The sequence below is a fragment of the Gorilla gorilla genome, chromosome 1 (assembly GCF_029281585.2).
Source record: "Gorilla gorilla gorilla isolate KB3781 chromosome 1, NHGRI_mGorGor1-v2.1_pri, whole genome shotgun sequence".
NCBI lineage: Eukaryota > Metazoa > Chordata > Mammalia > Primates > Hominidae > Gorilla > Gorilla gorilla.
The window spans coordinates 93,975,957-93,995,437 of record NC_073224.2 but is presented as its reverse complement, the minus strand read 5'-3'; the positions used below and the strand labels follow the sequence as shown (position 1 = coordinate 93,995,437).

Sequence of the window (19,481 nt, the reverse complement as noted above, 5' to 3'; positions counted from 1 at the left end):
TATTTTTCTGATGAGAAAATGTGATGTGCTTAAGGTCATACAACCGATGTCCAGTCTTCTATGCTTTTTCCAATTGTTAATATTGAAATGCATTGATTTCTTTCTTCAAAACTATATTCATTTCATCAAAGATGGAATATCTATGACTTGTCTTGGTTTCTTGGACCAAATAGCAACTCCCTTGGACCAAATAGCAACTCACTGCTGCTTAGTGTCTGATTCTTTTGGGGCCTGCTGACGACTAAGTGTTTCTGCCTTTGGCCATGATCACCTCTCCTGGTCAATTAGTTCCTCTCAATAGACATGGACTAGTAGAGGCCACAGGAACTCTGAGCTGTGGGGCTTTGAACTGCCTCCTGAGGGCAGGGAATAGGAAGGAGGAGAAATCCTGATTGATTTCTGTGTTTGGGGGTGGGGACTCAGAGGAGACCAATGCCTGTGTGGAACCTCTATTCCAGAGGAGAGGAAAGGGCACCATGAGAATGGGCTTGAGTCTCTAGAGCTTTCTAGATGCAGGATGGGAGAAAAATAGCTCAAATCAGGGGTAAGGAGGAGCAATCCTGATGAGTAGCCTGCAATTCCTTCTGATCTGTGCCACCCTCAGGTTCCTGAGATGGTTGATGTTTGTTTTAAGGTTTTTAGGAAGGAATATTTCATGGAAGAGAAGGTCTCCTTGCTTCCCACAAGTATGTCTACCAGTCTGAAAACACTTAAAGCTTTCAATTCACAAATAGCAACAGAAGACTGAAATACAGAATCCACAGAGACTCACTCGCTGTCATGAGTATGTCTCAAGGCATGAATGAGGCAAATATCAAAATTTTTCCTCCTTTAGAATGCTGGAAAACACTAGTGTTTAATGAGGTATTCCAGAATGAGGGTGGTGGTGAACTGAAGGTTCATTGAACTGCTTGAAGAGGATATGTGACCTTCTTAAATAGTCTTTAGCACCACATTTTAGCCAAGGGGGGAAGGTCTGTGTTCTCTGCTATATGAGCTCTTTTTCTCTTTATTTGAGACACAATTTACCATACTTCTCTGAGTCTTTATTCTGAGGCCTGTTGGAATATCTTCATGGGCTAAGAGAGAAATATTGGAATCTCCAGGTAAAAGGTAGAGCAAACATTTTGCCCTTGAATATTTAACTTGGTCCTCCAAGAAATTCTACCCCTGTACATCCTGAGGAAGATGACTGAAGGTGCTCTGGAATGACACCCAGTATTTCTTCCTGGGAACAAAATTTTATATGGAAAATCATTAAGTACACACATACATTCTAAGAACATTACTTAACATAGCTGTAGACTGTATGTAGCATTATTTGTAGGATAATTTTGGTGGTGTCCTCAACATTCCTTCTTGGAGAGATTTAACCCACATATATTGAGTACCTACTTTGTTCTGAGCTTCATGCTTAGTACTGGGGATATTACTGCAACAAAAGACCTTTAGTCTAGTGGAAAAGTGCACATCTAAGTTTTGCCATTGAGCACCAAAGCTGTGTTTGTTGGAGTGGAGCATTTTACATGTTTAAACCCAAATAGTCACATACATGCAAATGCTGGCGTTTGCCTTTTGATGGAGCAGGCAGGTTATATTAGATAAGATACCACAGAAGTAGTTGCTTTGTTGTTCTCCCTCTCTTATTAGGTGTAAGTCACATTGTTATCTCTGGACACCCAGGGCTTTCCTGTCCCATGTTGTAGCCATTTTATTTTTGGTTAGTGAAAATATGGGTCAGTGGTAGGTATTATCCTAATCTAGGGTGTCAGAATGATCAAGTAGAACTATTGATTCATCATGTTATAGCACATGTATTAAGTTAATAAACAATTTATGTCTATTCCAAAACCAAGTAGTTAAAGGGTAAGCCAGGAAAACCCATCATTTAATAAAACATAGAAAACTCTATAAGATTGAGATCTTTGGCTACTGATAGGTTCTTATAGCAACAGGGAGATAATCTTTTTTTTTTTAAGTGTTTCAGAAAGCACATCATAGAAATTAGAAGATCAAATTCTACCTTGAAGAAATGAAGGATTATTCTAAGTTCCTACAACACAGGCATTTGTGGAATCAGACTGCATTCCTAGCACGTGCAGTGTTGCTGGGGTTAGACAGTAGTAAAGAGTTATTTCATTTGAGTGGAAGAGCTGAGTTTAAGAAGAGGAGGAATTGACTATCTCTTTTGTGCCAACGTGCCTTTCTCCTTGCTCTTCTCTTCCAGGCTTCTCGGAGGATGCTGGATGATGAAATGACAGTCAGCCTTTCCCTGCCAAGTGATTCTAGCATGTTCAACAATAACCGCTCCTCATCACCTAGTGAACAAGAGTCCAACTCGACTTACGATCGCATCTTTCCCCTTCGCCCTGACTACCAGGAGCCATCCAGGCTGATACGAAAACTCCCAGAATTTGCTCCAGGGGAGGAGGAGTCAGGTGAGGATGATGTGGTGGGCAGGGCGTCAAGGGAGAAACCTCAGCAAGCATCAGGTAGGTATGACACGCCTGCTCCCAGTTCATTGCATCTATTTTTAGTCTCTGCTAACCTCCTGAGAAGTCCACATTCTCTTTCTAGATTTGGTCTGCCGCCGCTCCTGGCCTAATTTGAGCAACTCTCCTTTGCTACTGAATATAAGTTGTGTGGAGGGACCCACATACCAGAAAAGAAAGAAAAAAATAATAAAACATGTGAATTAGGTGTTAACACCAGAAGAACCTAAACAGTCCAACCAGTCTAACCTCATTTTACATGTCGGGAAAGTGAGAAAGTCCAGATAGAGTACTCACCCAACACCAAATTTCATGAGTGGGTAAAGGCAGGACTAGATTTTCACCTGGAGAAATAAATAAATAAATGAAGCTAAAGACATTCCGAAATTCCCAGTGGTGTAGCCATTTAAATAACTAAAATAAATAACTACTTGAGTTATCTATTTTTTGTTAATTTCTCTTTGGTAAACATTTATTAGAGTAATATGAGATTTTATTATGAGAGTAAAACATTTCTCACCTTTTCTCAATAAAAGCATTGAAATAAAACAATAAAACAGGTAAAACAGTAAGTAGTGTCAGTTGATTCAAATTTCGATGTCTTTCAAAAAATGATGCAGAGTCATATCAGAAGGGAAGCTGGAGTCACCTCTTTAGCTCAGAGCAACTTTTCTATAAGATCATCAACCTGAGGGACCCGAGTCAGTAGAAAAGAACTTGTAGTGTTCAGGAGAGAGGAGCTAGGCCTGAGCTGGATGTAGAAGCAGACAGGACTAAATTCAAGAGCATAGGATTTTATAGGAAGGAGCCTGAAGGGGTCCTTTCAAAGGATAAAAGGAAACTTGCATCTATTTTATTATTCAATGGATAGAAGACATGAAAGAGCATGCTAAATTCAAGTAATTTCACAGAGACAGCAAGAATAAAGGATATAAACTAATTTATTTCTTGGGGTGAATGGAAGTAATTTACCTATTTCCTAAGTCTAAAACATCCCCCACTTCATATTTTAAGGTTTTTTTAAGTTAGAATATGTCTTAAGCTAGATCATATGTCTTTAATCTGAAAGATTTTTATACCTAAAATCAGTTTTTAAGTGTCTTAAAATTAAGGAAATAAGTTATTAAACCTTCAACCTTTAATATTCCCACCCTGATATACCATGAGCCTTCCTATAGCTTCACCACACAATTCCACAAGTTTAGCCACAGAATTTGTTAATGATCATGTATTATGAGGAAAAGAATGAGAAATAAAATGATGTTCTACATTCTGAAGGCCACAAGAAAATCTCTAGAGGAAGCAAAACCATTTTCCAAGTAAGAATGTCATGAAGCAGGTTAGGCTTTCACAGGGGCATGTTTTAGCCCTCCTCTCAGAGTTCCTTCCTGAAGAGATCTCCAAAGACACTCCACGGAATGAGGCTTGTTGCCCTTGTCTTCCCAGGCTGCAGCGGTGTTGTCAAGCCAGTCCAGCCCAGTGGCCCTGAGGGGGTGCCCCACTATGCAGAGGCTGACATAGTGAACCTCCAAGGAGTGACAGGAGGCAACACATACTCAGTGCCTGCCGTCACCATGGACCTGCTCTCAGGAAAAGATGTGGCTGTGGAGGAGTTCCCCAGGAAACTCCTAACTTTCAAAGAGAAGCTGGGAGAAGGACAGTTTGGGGAGGTGAGTTGATTCTTTGATTGGGCCTCCAGTCCCTTATAGCTCGAAGGAGGTGGTTGGATAAAAATGATCAGTAGAACAAAGAGTCCCTTCCAGAGGTGGATTCACAACAGAATGTCTCTTCCATTTGTCTCTCCTTGCATTGTCCTCTGGATTCCAGTATTGGGTCAACCTTATCTTTGTCAAATAGCTGTGGAGTTCCTGGGACTTCTGATTTCTATACAGGAGTTTTTAAGGCAGGCAAGTCACTAGACTTCAGATATCTTGAAAAACATTCAATATTTTCAAAAATGTTTACAATAGATTATGGAGGGTGGGATCCAGAAGATGTGATCATCTTTTATGAACTGTCCAGGAACATTCTGCTACTCAATAGCCACTTTGTTTTTTTCCCCTTTAATGGGAGTTATATGTAAAATGGTCAAAAACAACCTCGCCCCTGCCTTTGGTCCCAGAATCAGCCACTAGGGAATGAATCACCAACTAAGATAAGGAGGAGTACTCTTTTCATTTGCCCTCAGAGTGATGCATGCATTATTAAACTTTTCATTCTTGCATCAGTCACATGAACCTTCTGGGAGCTCAAAGCAATGTTTTGAATTCTAATAGGAACTCTTCACCACTGCCGTCTAAACTCCAAACAAAACATTTGGTTTCCTAAGACATGTTATTGGTTTTCAGTGTGGATCTCATGTTCTCTCCTTAGATAGGTCTGGTGTTGCAAGAGGTGGAGGGACCCATGTTATCTGTTCATGGTGTGACATGTACTCATTCTGTCCCCTGGGTTGAAAACCCACATCTGTTATACTGTTACTAATACACAGGAGTTTCTTATAATGCTAAACCCTATACTAAGGGATTATTTTAGGAAATTGCCTTACGTTTTACATGATCCAGTGACTAATGAATCGAAGTTCAAGCATTTGTAATAAAAGACATTTTATATTGGGCTATGCTGTAATATAATATTGTTATTGATTCATTCATTCACTTAGTGTTCCAAGCAATGTGTATTTCTAAGGCAGGAGAGTAGCACATTAGCTGGGTACTTTACCATTGTTTTAAATCTTATCAATTATTTGAATCATAGATATGTTACACATATCTTCTTATTGGTCTTTTGATCATTTTGCCTGAGTTGTAAGAGTTAGTTTATCTCCAGGAAATGCCCAGCAAGAGTACTGAGACATCTTCAGGAGAAATGATGATGCTGAGACTAGATGACTTTTGTCTAGGTTCATCTCTGTGAAGTGGAGGGAATGGAAAAATTCAAAGACAAAGATTTTGCCCTAGATGTCAGTGCCAACCAGCCTGTCCTGGTGGCTGTGAAAATGCTCCGAGCAGATGCCAACAAGAATGCCAGGTCTGTGGTCTACATTTTGAATTTTCCTTTATGTATTTCATCTTTAGGACCAGGAATACTCCTGGATACTTCTGAGCAATTTTTTCTTTTGAGATGGGAAGGTCAGTGAGCTGCCTCCCATTTCCACTGTTATCCTTTTTCTTATTCCGATGGGGTCGGCAGTCCTCATCTTTTTCTCCACCTCTCTCAAACACAAAGGTACATTTTCCATTGTACTTGCCACATATTTACTTCCTAACCCCCTGTGCACAAGCACTGTACTTGTTCCCAACATATACAACTGTCTAGATGTGTACTTCTTTGGTCTTTATACACAGACATACTCCTGCATGTCATTACCTCCTCTTGACAAAGTCTTCAGAATCACACATGACTTTCTTGCTAAGTCTCTTCCAGTCTCCTTTTTTCACATTTCTATTTATTTTCTCATCCCTTTTTTCTCTTTTATGCTCCTTTTCTTCTATCTCCAGCAACCCATAAAATGAGAAGCTACCTCTATTTGGAAAATTATCTATGAACCTCAAAGCAAAAGGATCCACAGCTCTCTAGCAGTTTTCCAAACTGGCTAATAATCTCTTGGATCTTTTTCTACATAAATTGCAGTTTCCAGCCACACTTCATTGTCTGACAGCCTTTCCATTACAATAATGGTGAGTTAATCCTCACCCAGAGAGACAAGCTGGTTGAAAGCTGGCTGTATGTGTCCCAGAGAAATCTCCACACCTGGATAACATATGCATTTTCCCATTTGTGTTGTCTTGATTTGTCTCACTGATATTCATAGTGAAAAAAAGTTTATTATTCTTATTTTCCAAATTATCATAAATTCCAAGAATGGTGATAGACTTCATTAAAAGTCTTGCAATGGACAAGATGTAAGATAAAGAAGAGAGAAAGGTGAGGAAATGAAACTGGAGGCTTTAGAAATTTAACTGATAATTTCAATCTTTAAGATACTGGTAAGAATTAAAAGTGACATTCTCTGGGTCTTATAGAGAGATGAATTATTTCTTATATTAATCTTAGCACATGATTGGAGAAAGTGGCATGAGGGGAAACAAAACCAAACCAAACCACAGGACATAGGATATGACAAAGCCTTTCTCCGTTGTTCCGATCGGTGAAGTTTGCCATTCCTCCACCTGTGTCCTTAGCAATGATGGATGGCCATGACTGCGAACCCTCCCAAGCCATGGAAACCCCTGGTTTGAGACGGAAGGGGGAATGAAAGAGGGGAGGTGTTGCATCAGGACGGCATTGATTCCAGTGGTTTATATTGACGTAGTATGACTTCCAGTCCAGGATTCCTAGCAAACTCTTGGAGGGCTTATAACTCATCTGCTCCAACAGTTTTGGGAATGTGGGCTAGAGGCCTCACTAACAAAATCTTGCTACTTTATGACCCAAGGGTGTCTGTCACCATGTACTCAAACAATTATTAGTCTTGGTCAAATGAGTACTTCTTTTGACATGATTACCACCACAGCCTTTAAAGAGCTCTGTTTTGGACAGGCTACTAAATACATGTTGCAACTGACTGATGGTTCGTACTGCATTAAGAAAAGTCAGTATGAGAAAATAAAGAGTAATCAGATAAGCCAAAGATGGTTGTTCGCATCATACAAAGTTTCTTCACTAGTAATAGAGTGACTCCATGGCTTTAAAAAAAAAAAAAGGTAAATATCCTCGTGCACTTAAGATATGATTTTCAGTGAAACATTTTACTCTGTAGAGTGGTTTTTAGCAGCCTATTTTTGATTCAGCAAATATTAATCACTTTCTGTGTGGCAGGGATTTTGTTAGATGTGAGGGATAGAAATGTGAATAAGTCATGGATCTTGTTCTCAAAAACGTTACAATTGAATAAGGGCCCATGATATTTCAGGAGGAATAGAATGAGACAGATCCAGGTGTCAATTTCTCTGTCCTCTCAAAAGTTATCCAAAGGGAAACAAGATTTGGCATAATGTCCAGGAATAGGCCTTGGTGTGCATTCTTCTCTCTCTTGATTCTGACTCTGGCAACTTCTGAGTTTATCTATGTCTGTATCCTCCCAAGGAATGATTTTCTTAAGGAGATAAAGATCATGTCTCGGCTCAAGGACCCAAACATCATCCATCTATTAGCTGTGTGTATCACTGATGACCCTCTCTGTATGATCACTGAATACATGGAGAATGGAGATCTCAATCAGTTTCTTTCCCGCCACGAGCCCCCTAATTCTTCCTCCAGCGATGTACGCACTGTCAGGTAAACAAGCCAGGTCTTCCTTCTCCTCCCTGTGGTCATGAGAGTAACCTGGGATCTGAAAATAGGGAGCAGTGAGCCTTAAAGAGCATCACTGTTCTGGGATGGTGGGGGAAGTCAGTGTGCAGGGAATAATGGAGCAGCTGCCCTTTGGGGAAACGCAAGGGATTCATCAAGAGTAGAGAAAGAATGTTGAGCTTTCAACCCTAGTTTGTTGATACCATTTTAGAATGTGTACCTTTCACATCTTCCTGTTTCCATAGGCTACCTTCTGTCTTCTTGTCTATTTCCTCAGTTACACCAATCTGAAGTTTATGGCTACCCAAATTGCCTCTGGCATGAAGTACCTTTCCTCTCTTAATTTTGTTCACCGAGATCTGGCCACACGAAACTGTTTAGTGGGTAAGAACTACACAATCAAGATAGCTGACTTTGGAATGAGCAGGAACCTGTACAGTGGTGACTATTACCGGATCCAGGGCCGGGCAGTGCTCCCTATCCGCTGGATGTCTTGGGAGAGTATCTTGCTGGTAAGTGCTCAGCATTTTAAAGCCCTGTCTAACAACTGGCTTGTGGGCTCGCATGCATGACACGTGGAGACAAACCTGAGACAGCAGGAGGCAAACTCAATAGACTGTAGTATTTTCTCTGGTTTGAAATTATTTTCTTTGTGTACTAATTCTTATTATTTAATGCTTGCCTATTTCTGCTAAAAAATTAACACACTTATAAAAATTTAGGGAGACAAGTTAAAAAGTATAAGAGATTTATTATCTTTGTTTCTCTTTATCATTTCTACCTAGTGATTGTTCTTAATTTAAGATATTAAAAACCTTATCATTTAAAGAAATGTTACCTATACAAAATATTTTCTTCTCCATTAGTTTCATAAGCATGTTTCTCATAATTATATAGACTAATTCCTATAATTGTATTTCAATACTTTTCAACATGTTCTTTTTAAGTTCATCATTCTTTGCTTTATAATTTTTATTTGATTCTTGATATTCCATACCATAAGTGAGTAATTTTTTCCAAATATCTCTCTTAGAGGTATATTTTCTGTCCATGCATACCTGAGACTTTTTATTGTTGATTTTATAACCACACAGCTGATTTATAGACTCATTAGACTATACACTTTTACTTCCTACAATGCCATGTACATGTTATTTTATCTTTTTTCTTGTGTGACATTGCAGAGAAAAGTCTGAGACCAATTTGGTTTTGTTCATTTATGATTAATCTGCTTATTTCCTGCTAATATTCTTATAGGATTTGTAAATTAATTTTGAAATAAAAAATGTATAGTTATTCCCTTCCACTCACCAAGATAACCACTATCAATACTTTGGTATATTTTCTTTGAGGATTTTTTTCTATACATATATTTTTTCTATGCATGCAATTTTTTTTCTGTGCATGCATTTATATACATATGTACATATATGTAATTTATATTACATAATTGGGATGACACTATGCCATACAATTCTCTATCTCTATTTTTAACTTAACATTTTATTATCTGCATAATATTCCATGTGTAGATATATACTATAACTTAATAATGCCTCTATAATTTGATATTTAAGTACTTTCCAATTTCCTGCTATTATGAATGATGCTGTGATGTACACCAGTTTACATAAATCCTTATAAAGATCTTTTCACCTATATATGTGAATTGCTATATTTTACCCATTTCTAATGGGATAGTTAGGCATTACTCTCCCTAAAGGTATTATATGGTGTTCAAAACAATATATTAGACTGACATTCAGAGGACCTTGGTTCAAATCCAGTTTTTCCACTACTAATGGTCTTATTAACCAGAAGAATCTGGGAAACCTCTCCTGTTTCATTTTACTGATCTAAAAAATAAGGATAACTGGCATGGTGGTATGTACCTGTAGTCCCAGCTACTCAGGAGGCTGAGGCAGGAGGATGAAAATCTGGGCTGTGCTGCGCTATGACTATTGGGTGTCCTCACTAAGTTTGGCATTAATATGGTCACCCCTAGGAGCAGTGGACCACCAGGTTGCCTAAAGAGGGATGAGCCAGCCCAGGTCAGAAACAGAGGAGGTCAAAACTCCCGTGTTGATCAGTAATGAGATCAAACGTGTGACTGGCCATTGCACTGCAGGCTGGGCAACATAATAAGACCCCATTTCTCAAAGGAAAAAATATTTAATAATAAATAATATCATCCACTTCACAGTGTGGTTGTCTGTATTGAGTAGAAAATGTGAGTAGTCAATGCATGCTATTTACACCCGAATCTCATTGCTGTCACTTGTTAAAGTCTATCTTTCAACACTGGGATTATCACTGAACTGGTAAATGAGAGTCCTGGATTCACTGCAGGCACTTAAACTAGATTCCTCTATCTCTAACATAAAAACCATTGACTTCCCATTCAGATTTTGCCTTTCTCAGGAGCATTTTCCCAAGGCTACCCTAGAGTTGAAAGGTTGACCTAACACTCAGTTGCAGAGTCAAATAGCTTATGGTTCCATTTTTTTCAGCTCTTGGATCTCATCCCCATAGAAACAGAATCAAGCTGAGATCATGAGAATGAAAGAATGGGCTGTTTCTAAATACTCCATGCACATCTTGGCATTTTCAGAATTCCTTGCCTGTGGTGGGGGAAGGGGTATAGCTGCAGATTATGAAATTTAACAGGGTGTTGTTGTGCACAGGTTATTCTGATTTCCCATTCTTTTCTCTACTTAAATAGGGCAAGTTCACTACAGCAAGTGATGTGTGGGCCTTTGGGGTTACTTTGTGGGAGACTTTCACCTTTTGTCAAGAACAGCCCTATTCCCAGCTGTCAGATGAACAGGTTATTGAGAATACTGGAGAGTTCTTTCGAGACCAAGGGAGGCAGGTAAGAACTGTTGGGGATGAATGGATGTGGACCTGTGTACCTTGAAGGATGGAGAATGGCAAGTCCTGACTTAGCGGGAGTGGGCCGAGATGGAAGACAGACTATCCAGATGTTAGTCTTTGTCACTAACTATCCAGATGATGTGAAAGACCAGTATCCTCCCCAGGCATCCATACACTTTGCTTTATCTATGTGTCAACTCATTGACTCTTGGAGAGCATAAAGGGTCATGTCAGGTTTCTCCCCAACTCAAAGGTAGCAGGAAACAAAGTCCTATCTCTCATGATTTATCTATTTCTTGATCTAGACCATGTGGTTTTTCTTCTGGGTCAAAAAATAAAAGTGTAAAAGGGATGTATTAGCATTCATTAAAAATATAGCTTAGTATAAGAAATGGGGTTGGTTTTGACTATCTAGCAATGTTTCTAGACTTGGATGTCTGAAAATGGGCAGATATATCCTAAACTTGTTGCTCTTGGAAGGCATCTCTGGGCCCAGTATTGTGACATCTCAGGACTCAGGGAAAGATGAGTTCCCAAGCTCCCCAGGAGTCTCAATTCCTAGCCAAGATACTCCAAGCTTTTTTTTGGGTGGCTTAGATTTAAAATTCCTGTGAGATCTGGAATTTAAAGCTTGCCAGTAACTACAGCACCGCACTTCCCCAAAGGGGCCTGGCAACAGCATACCCTTGGATTATGGTATCTTTACCAGGAAAAGGATAATAGCTGGGGAAGGATCTTGCAGACAATAAAAAGTGGATCTTCTGTGGCTTGAACAGATCCAAGCAAGCCAAATATAGATAAGGGATTGACAAGAGATAATACATTATGCATATTAAAAATAAGAGAGGGGTCTCAGAATTTAATTGCATCTTGATACTCTGTAAATATTTTGGCAGCAGGGAGTCCAAATCAGCTATCTTGGTTACGAGGCAATTTGCCTTCTTACTATAGTCAAAGGAAAATTTACTCCCGAGTACATGAGATAAGTGAGTGGGCCAAAGAAAAATGTTGTTTTCTGCCTCTGCCATGATTGGCTCAGCCAAGATGAACTTCAATATGGGTTGCCCATAAATGGAAGATTTGGTCTCTTTTTGGTTGTTTCATCTTTTGCATGAAGGTAGGGACCACATAATGGCCCATCAAAAAATTCTGCTGCAGAGAACTGCAGAAGACAAATGGAACAACAGCTTAGAAAGGGGCTGATATGATTCAGAACTTTCACGAGTAGGAAAAATGGACACCACACCCATTTCAGTTATCAAGTTCCAGAAAGTGGGCAGGGGGCAAATCAAACCATGAAGCAAAGATACTTCCCTTTCCCCATCTTTGTAATATTCTCTCTCTCTCTCTTTTGTTTTCCTTTATTTTTGTTCCCAAAGACTTACCTCCCTCAACCAGCTATTTGCCCTGACTCTGTGTATAAGCTGATGCTCAGCTGCTGGAGAAGAGATACGAAGAACCGTCCCTCATTCCAAGAAATCCACCTTCTGCTCCTTCAACAAGGCGACGAGTGATGCTGTCAGTGCCTGGCCATGTTCCTACGGCTCAGGTCCTCCCTACAAGACCTACCACTCACCCATGCCTATGCCACTCCATCTGGACATTTAATGAACCTGAGAGACAGAGGCTTGTTTGCTTTGCTCTCTTTTCCTGGTCACCCCCACTCCCTACCCCTGACTCATATATACTTTTTTTTTTTTTTTTACATTAAAGAACTAAAAAAGGAAAAAAAAAAGCCTAAGGCAGATACAATCTAGTAAAAGAAAATCTTTGATATACCAAAGTGTTGGATAACAAAGGCTAGAAAATTCAGATAACTTATAAAGGTTAACTATGCTTGTGCTTATAAATGTGCAGATTCTACAATATTTTTCCATGTCATTCTAAAAGAATCTTCAGAAAGAAAAACTTGAAGAATACTAATGTCTTGGGAAACATGAGATTAAGTTTAGGGAAAACACTTGATAGATGTGGAGAATCTGAGGACTCAGAATTCAGCAACTAATCACAGGTGGTTTTCTAATTTGGCCTCTGGACATGTCTCACTGTTTGTATTTCTCTCTCCTGTCAAAGTGAATGATATATTCTTGAAAACCCCCAATTTCTTGAAATGGGTGTTCTGTTCATTCATGGGCAGGGGTCAGGATTGAAGTTCATATATGAAACAACTGGGGATGTAGATAGGAAAGAATGTCTGCTGCAAGAGTGTATGAAGGGGGATTGTCATTTACAAAAAAAAAAAAGTACCTCATGGATGGAAGGATTCATGAATAGATAATGGACATAGGAAAGGAGGTCAATGGAGGACACATAACAGACATGCTATCCCCATTTATTTGTGATTTTGTAAGAGGGTTCTCTTTGTCTTGTTCAGATATTTTCATGTGTGTGTTTTAGTGAGAATCTGAGTTTTTAATCAGTAAAGTCTGATGTTTTGATGTCTTGATGGTAGACTCTTGAGTTCATCTTGTCCAAATCTTCTAGCATTTTCAAGGATGAAGCCTCTGTGGGATCTTTGGGCTTGGGGCTGAATTTCTCAGGCATAAATACCTAATGGCCTTGTCTAAGAGGGAATAGATCTGTTCTGAGTGTCCCCAAAAAGTTGTCCTAGGAACTGATGTGGAGAAATTACAGGGAGACTGATTTCCATTCCTTATTGGGGAAAACGAAGCACTCAGAACATACAAGGACAAATGGGCTGCCACCAGAGGTGAGGAGTCTCTTGTCACTGGAGAGGTTAAGATAGAGGCTCAAGAACAATGCAAGGAAAATGGAGGTTTTCAAACACAAAGTGGATGGTGGTATGAGACAATGTTTAATGTCCTTCTAACTCCGAGAGTCCTTGATTCTGGAGAGGCACAGGATGAACATCTGTTGCTACTGCTGAGTATACACACTCTTGCCTCTGAGATGGCGTGACCAGCAGAAAAGAAAGCTCAGGGCTGTGGCTTCAGAATTCATGGAAACAGAGCCACTGTCAAGAAGGAATCTGCTCAGAGCAGATTCTGAGTTTTCACACTCCACAAATCCTCAGATTTAGTGGGAAGCTGGAAAAAGGAACTCTTAATTCCAATTGAGGAGAAACAAGAAAACATTACAAATCAGTTTCCCAAGCTGAGAAGGAATAGCCTTGACCCCTTGGGTCTGCCTCTGTTGCCCTCACCAGTTTACCTTCTACAACAGTTTCTCAGGAACATGTGTATTTCCCCATTCAGCTTTCAGCATTGCTCCACGCCCCAGCATAAGCATAGATCCCAAGTCCACAGGCTCCATTTTGCAGGTCATCTTCTGATCCTAGCAAATGTCCTTTCCCCATAGCTGTCCTATGCCTTTGGGCTTTAGTCTATCCCAGGACTAACTGTGGAGAAATCATTGGTTTGAGAGTCAAGAGAGCATTGGTTTGGGAGCTTTAATCCTCTTTCTGCTTCACACTAAGTGTGTCATCTTGGCTAAATCACTTGGTCTTTCTGCATTTTGTTTTCTTATTTATAGGATAAGGAAATTAGATTAAATGGTTTTGAGGTCCTTTCTGGTTCTGATATGTCCAGTACCCACTGGAAAATTGGATCTATAACTGATGGATTTAGTAATCTGGTCATTTCTTGCTCTGAAAATTGTAGTCAGCAAAAGAGATCATGGAAGAAATCACTGTAATGGTAGTAATCGTAACACATGCCATTTGTATTGTGCCTTAGGTTTACCAGGTGTTTCCAAATACATTAGCATATTTGATATGTGCAGGACTAGATACCTTGGGACCTGCCACACTCCACTTTCAAGTTATGTATTAGCTTCATTAGAATTAAAGGGACTTGAACTCAGGACCTGCAGCCTATTCTTCTTTATCCACATGCCTCTGGTAGGGCTACATCCAGACCACACCATGACTTCTTATAGAGCAAGAGAAAATAATATTATTTTATCTTCCTTTGCCTAAAATCTCTCCACTTATTCTTTTTTATGATTCTGCACCAGTTCACTGGGTTATTCTATGATTCCATATTTTTTTTAAAAAATCATATTTAAAATGAACTTACAATGTCTGAATTTTCCCAGCCTTGAGTCACAGAAGTAATATGTTTCAGATGGCTGCCCAATATGTATTATCATGTGATACATATCTGTATCCTTTTCTGGGATGAGGAAGACTTCAACTTCTGGCACTGAGAACTTTGTATTACAGACACAGGTTTAGTTTCTAGCTTAGTCATGCCTTTAGAGTTTAGTAGCACAAATCCATGCAACCCAACAGAATACATGGTGGGGGCCTAGTATGTAGAATTTGAAAGTAGTTCAAATTTGAATTAGAAGAATGAAGCTAGGACTTATTTGGAAAAGGAGATAGAAAAAAAATGATCAGAAACTGTGGGGCCTTATTACCTTTGCAGTAAGTTATCTTCTTCATGATATATGTGAATTATTTTATGTGCAGATTGTGTTTTGGGATTGTCAGATCTAAACTTATATTCTTGCTGGCTAATGTGCTGATAGCCAGGTCTGAAACTTGATGTGCTATCCAGACACATATGATCAGAAAAGATCTAGAGTGCAAAGAGGTGCCTGAGGAGCAAAATGTGGTTTTAATGTTGTGGAAAGATCACTTGCAAGTATATAAGACTGTATAAAGAAGAGGACTGTATGCAAGTGGGGTGAAAAAAAAGGATACGCGAATGTGCATATGACTGAATAGGGAGGAAGGTCAGGGCTAGAAAGGAGGCTACATAAAAAGAGGCAATGGAGAGTGCACAGGAAAGACACAGGGGAAGGTCAAGTCGAGCAAGGTAGAAACAGGAGTAGCTAGAGCCATTGGGAATCCATTTTGAAACAAGAAGGAGTTTTGAAAGGGAATAGGAAAGTAAGTGTCTTGAAGTAAAAGATAAATATGGATGGAGAAAGAAGAAATTCTGGATGATAGAGATGATAAAAATATTTATTAAGAAATGAAGTCAGGTTCAGTGTATGAAATGGAAAGGAATTTTTCAGAATTTTAAGAAAGGGGAAGTTCCTCTTGGAAAAGATAAAGCAACCATCAGGGAATGACCTTTTCATTTCAGAAGAAGTGGGTGAAGAAGGTGGTGTGAGCATCAGGTATTTTCTGGACCATTTCAAGTGCTGGTGAGAAGAAAGGAACTCTTTGCCTGAACTGGGCTTGGTTTTCCAAGTGCTGCTTTGGAAATGAAGACCCAGAGATGCAGAGCTTATGGTAGTTCATAAATCTTCATGTTCTATTATCTTTCATCTGCCAATAAAGTTCATTTTCAATAATGCCCACCATTGCTGTGCCCAGAATAACCACAGGCAAACATCAAAACAATACGCATAAGTTAGACAAGATTAAATCTTGTCTGATATCTGCACAAACAGATATGCACCATGTTGGAAACATGTGTTTTTCTAGTCCCATCCAGGCTTCCCACAAGAAAGCCATGATGTGGGTCTAAACCATATGTTTTGAGTAAAGGAGAATAGAAGAAGGGGAGTGTCCACAAAATGGAAAGAGATGAAGATGTTCCAAGGAAGTATGCTGAAACAGAACAGTGAATGTTTTGCCCAAAACTACAAAAATAAAAGAAAAAAAGAAAATTGCAATACATGGCTACTAAGTCTTTGATCGTAAGTCGAATTCACAGACCTGGAATTTGCCATCCTAGTCTTTCCTTTTTAGTAAGACTTCTGTCCTCTGGCTGTGCATATGGTAGGTCTCTAATGTTTCTGCATTTCCAGGAAGATGCAGATCCTTATTTTTGCTGGGAAATCCTTCTAAATAGAAATGTAACATTTTTATAAAAACAGATGAATGTGTTTTTCACTTAGTAAATGTTTTCAAGAGCTGAATTGAGAAGGAAAGAGACTGGAGTGGTTAATGGTGATTTGATTTCTGGCATTTTGAGTTTTCTGCTACAATTAGCTGCATTACTTGGTGCCAAAGATCAGTGGGGAATTGTTGAGTTGCTGTATCCTTTAAAAAAAAGAACAAAAAACTTGTTATTTTGAAAGAACTTAAGGCTCACAAGATGTTAGAAAAATAGTAGAGTGGCCTTACCCTAGATCCAGTTTTCCCCATTTATAACATTTCACTTAGCCCATTTTCGGAACCAGAAAATTAACATTGGCATAATGCTATTAACTAAACTACAGACCTTTCTTCAATTTCGCCAGTTTTTCCACACATATTCATTTAGTTGCTGGATACTTTTAATTCTTGCTGATTTGTAATCTGGCCTTGCTTGGATACAACAGGAAAGATACTATCTGGATAAAGTTCTACAGTTTTAGAGAGGCTATTAACACATTAATGTGTTCCTTTGTCATGAGCAATACCCTGCCTACACTGCTTCTAAATTTTCTGATTTGTTTGGCTGTTTGGCATCTGAAACAATCCAAGACAAACTTAGAAAGATTAGGCAACACAAAAGACAGTAAGACCTGTTCATAGCTTGTTGCCTAGAAAACCAGGTAGCAGGATATTCTAGATGCTTCCTGCTGCTTCTACGTGAGTAGGATTAGCACTGGGGACAAAATAAGGAGTTTAGAGTAAACCAGTATTTCAGTCAAGAGTTAGTTGGCACTTAGTTAATGGCACTGGAAATAGCTTGTGGAGAGAATAGAATACAATGGTATAGACTCCTAATGTTTGATAAAATACTATTTTCAGAGTGGTAGAGAGGTTTTATTTGCCTAAATAGCTGTTATTAAATGGAATAACAACCACATTAGACCAAATTAATTGCAAACACAGCGGCAACCTGGGGAGAAGTTGAAACTCCAGTTTTGTGGATTACAGTTTTGAGTTTTATGATTGACATTTTTAAGTCCCCTATTTAAGGGGTCAAGATTATAACAATGTGTGTCTTATTAAGTTTCTAGGTCATTGTGAGCACTTGATAAATATTTGCTGAATGTTGTTTTTTTTGAATGAACATAAGATAGAAACAAAAACTTCTCATCCAGTTAACTAGAGTGAATATAGGGAGAATTGTTTTGCTGTAACATGGAGAGTTTATTTTCAAATGAGGAAAGAGAAAAAAATTACTCAGACTTGTTCCTGGTGAAGTGCATTCTCTGTTTGTATACTTTTTGATGGAGAAATTGATCTATAGAGCTGCTTAATTTTTTGAGGCATTTAGACAGCAATGAAAGGTAGTTCTCCACAGGACACCGAATCAAAAGGAGAGACCAGACTCTGGCCTCATACCCAGCCTATTTGAAACAAGCTATCTAGTTTCTCCTGCAGACACCTTGTCAACAACATGCAACAGTGTCAGGTGCCTTGCAGGAAAATAATCTGAGTCCCAAGCTAGCCTGTGCTCACCCACAATCACAATGAACATGTCAAGGAAGAATTTGCAGAGACTCAAGGGAAGCACAATGGGATAAGGTAATCACTTTCAGTGAAAAACTGTTTTCTTGAAAACAGGCTTGGACACAATTGAAAGCTGGCTTCCTGCAAACACACCAAGAGTCTGTAATCTAGCCTATCCATTATATGTCCTTTATTATTCATGATATCCTATTCTTCTACCTTGTTGCCTGGTAACTTTTTCTGAGGACTGAGTTTCTGCAGCGATGTGGTGCACTCTTCCTGTGATTAGGAAACATCTGGGCCCCCTTCTGCAGGCTTTGGAAGATGATGTGTCTTGTCAAGGGGTAAAGGGCAAATGGATTTAATTTCTGCTTAAAACTATCATAGACGTTCCAAATAGAATATGTAAAATTTCTCTGTATTAGAAAAAGAAACGTGATACCAATTGTATATTTTCTTTTCTTTATTTATTCTCTGTAAGTCTGTCAGATGATAAATTGTAAATAACAATGATTAAAGAGACATGCTACTGATGGATCTCCCTTTCTGTATAAACAGTGCCAGTTCTGGGCTTTGTAACCTTTGCTCTTTATAGTCTTACCTCATTCCTGGGGAAGTGATGGGGCATGGGCCCAGAGCTGGGGTGTATGTGGTGTGGACACCTGTTTGTGGGGCTTTCCAACAAAGGATTATTTAAATAGACCTCTAACATATGAGTTGACTGTTTATTGGGAAGAAAGCATCTTGGTCTCTGACATATCCAAACATACGAGACACTGGGATTTTACGTCCTCACATTAATTAGTCCAGTTCTGGGGAATCCAGTCTAGAATTAACTGGTGATCCCTTATCGTTATGGTTACAGACTTATTTAATACACAGAAATCCTTTTTAAATCCAAATATAGTCTGTCTCAGACTACCCGCACATGCACAAACCAAAAAAAAACTATGAAAACCAGAATTTAGACTCAGTCATTATACTAGAGATTAGAATGAAACGACCCCAAACAACCCATTTCTTACCTGGTCTCTGAGAATAAGTTTATACCTTTAGTTTTCTGAGAATATTTCTCAGAATATGTGAGTTTTCTGAGCACATTTTTCAGCATGGGGCATGGTAGATAAATCACAGGGCCAAGGTTTGGCAGGGATAGGTGGGATCATTGTGTACCCTATTGTTCTTCTGATTTCCAGGAGAACAGAATGAGCCCATGCAAAACATAAACTTATGATGATTAAAAAAAACACACCTATCCGTTCACTCATCAATAAAAACATATTATGATGGTTATCAAGCTGTGTCCTATGAGTGATAAAATATTTGTAAAATATAAAATTAAATGGCATCTATTGTGAACTCTATTCTAGACTCTCCGAGCACCTCTAGCAGTTCAGCCCATCTTTCAAAAGTCACAACACCTTGAAAGCAGCAACTTTAGTGGAGAAAAAGGAAGAAGAGAGCAGTTTCATCACGTGGCTTGAATGAAAATCTTGGGGAAAGGAGAGACAGACGGT

The 19,481-nt window shown here is 39.0% G+C and overlaps 1 protein-coding gene across 6 annotated transcripts in view; it reads left to right on the top strand.

Annotated features, from left to right (window-relative positions):
- The window catches only part of DDR2 (discoidin domain receptor tyrosine kinase 2), a 155,001-nt gene extending 136,504 nt beyond the window's left edge, over nt 1-18,497 (top strand). For all 6 annotated transcript variants that reach the window (XM_004027794.5, XM_055364697.2, XM_063693340.1 and 3 more), the window contains 7 exons: nt 2,228-2,438; nt 3,939-4,162; nt 5,395-5,522; nt 7,581-7,772; nt 8,065-8,299; nt 10,510-10,659; nt 12,041-18,497. In XM_004027794.5, coding sequence (XP_004027843.1) covers nt 2,228-2,438; nt 3,939-4,162; nt 5,395-5,522; nt 7,581-7,772; nt 8,065-8,299; nt 10,510-10,659; nt 12,041-12,175 — 1,275 coding nt within the window. In that variant the 3' untranslated portion in view covers nt 12,176-18,497. The remainder of the gene's footprint in view (nt 1-2,227; nt 2,439-3,938; nt 4,163-5,394; nt 5,523-7,580; nt 7,773-8,064; nt 8,300-10,509; nt 10,660-12,040) is intronic.
- The last annotated feature ends 984 nt before the right edge of the window (nt 18,498-19,481 follow it).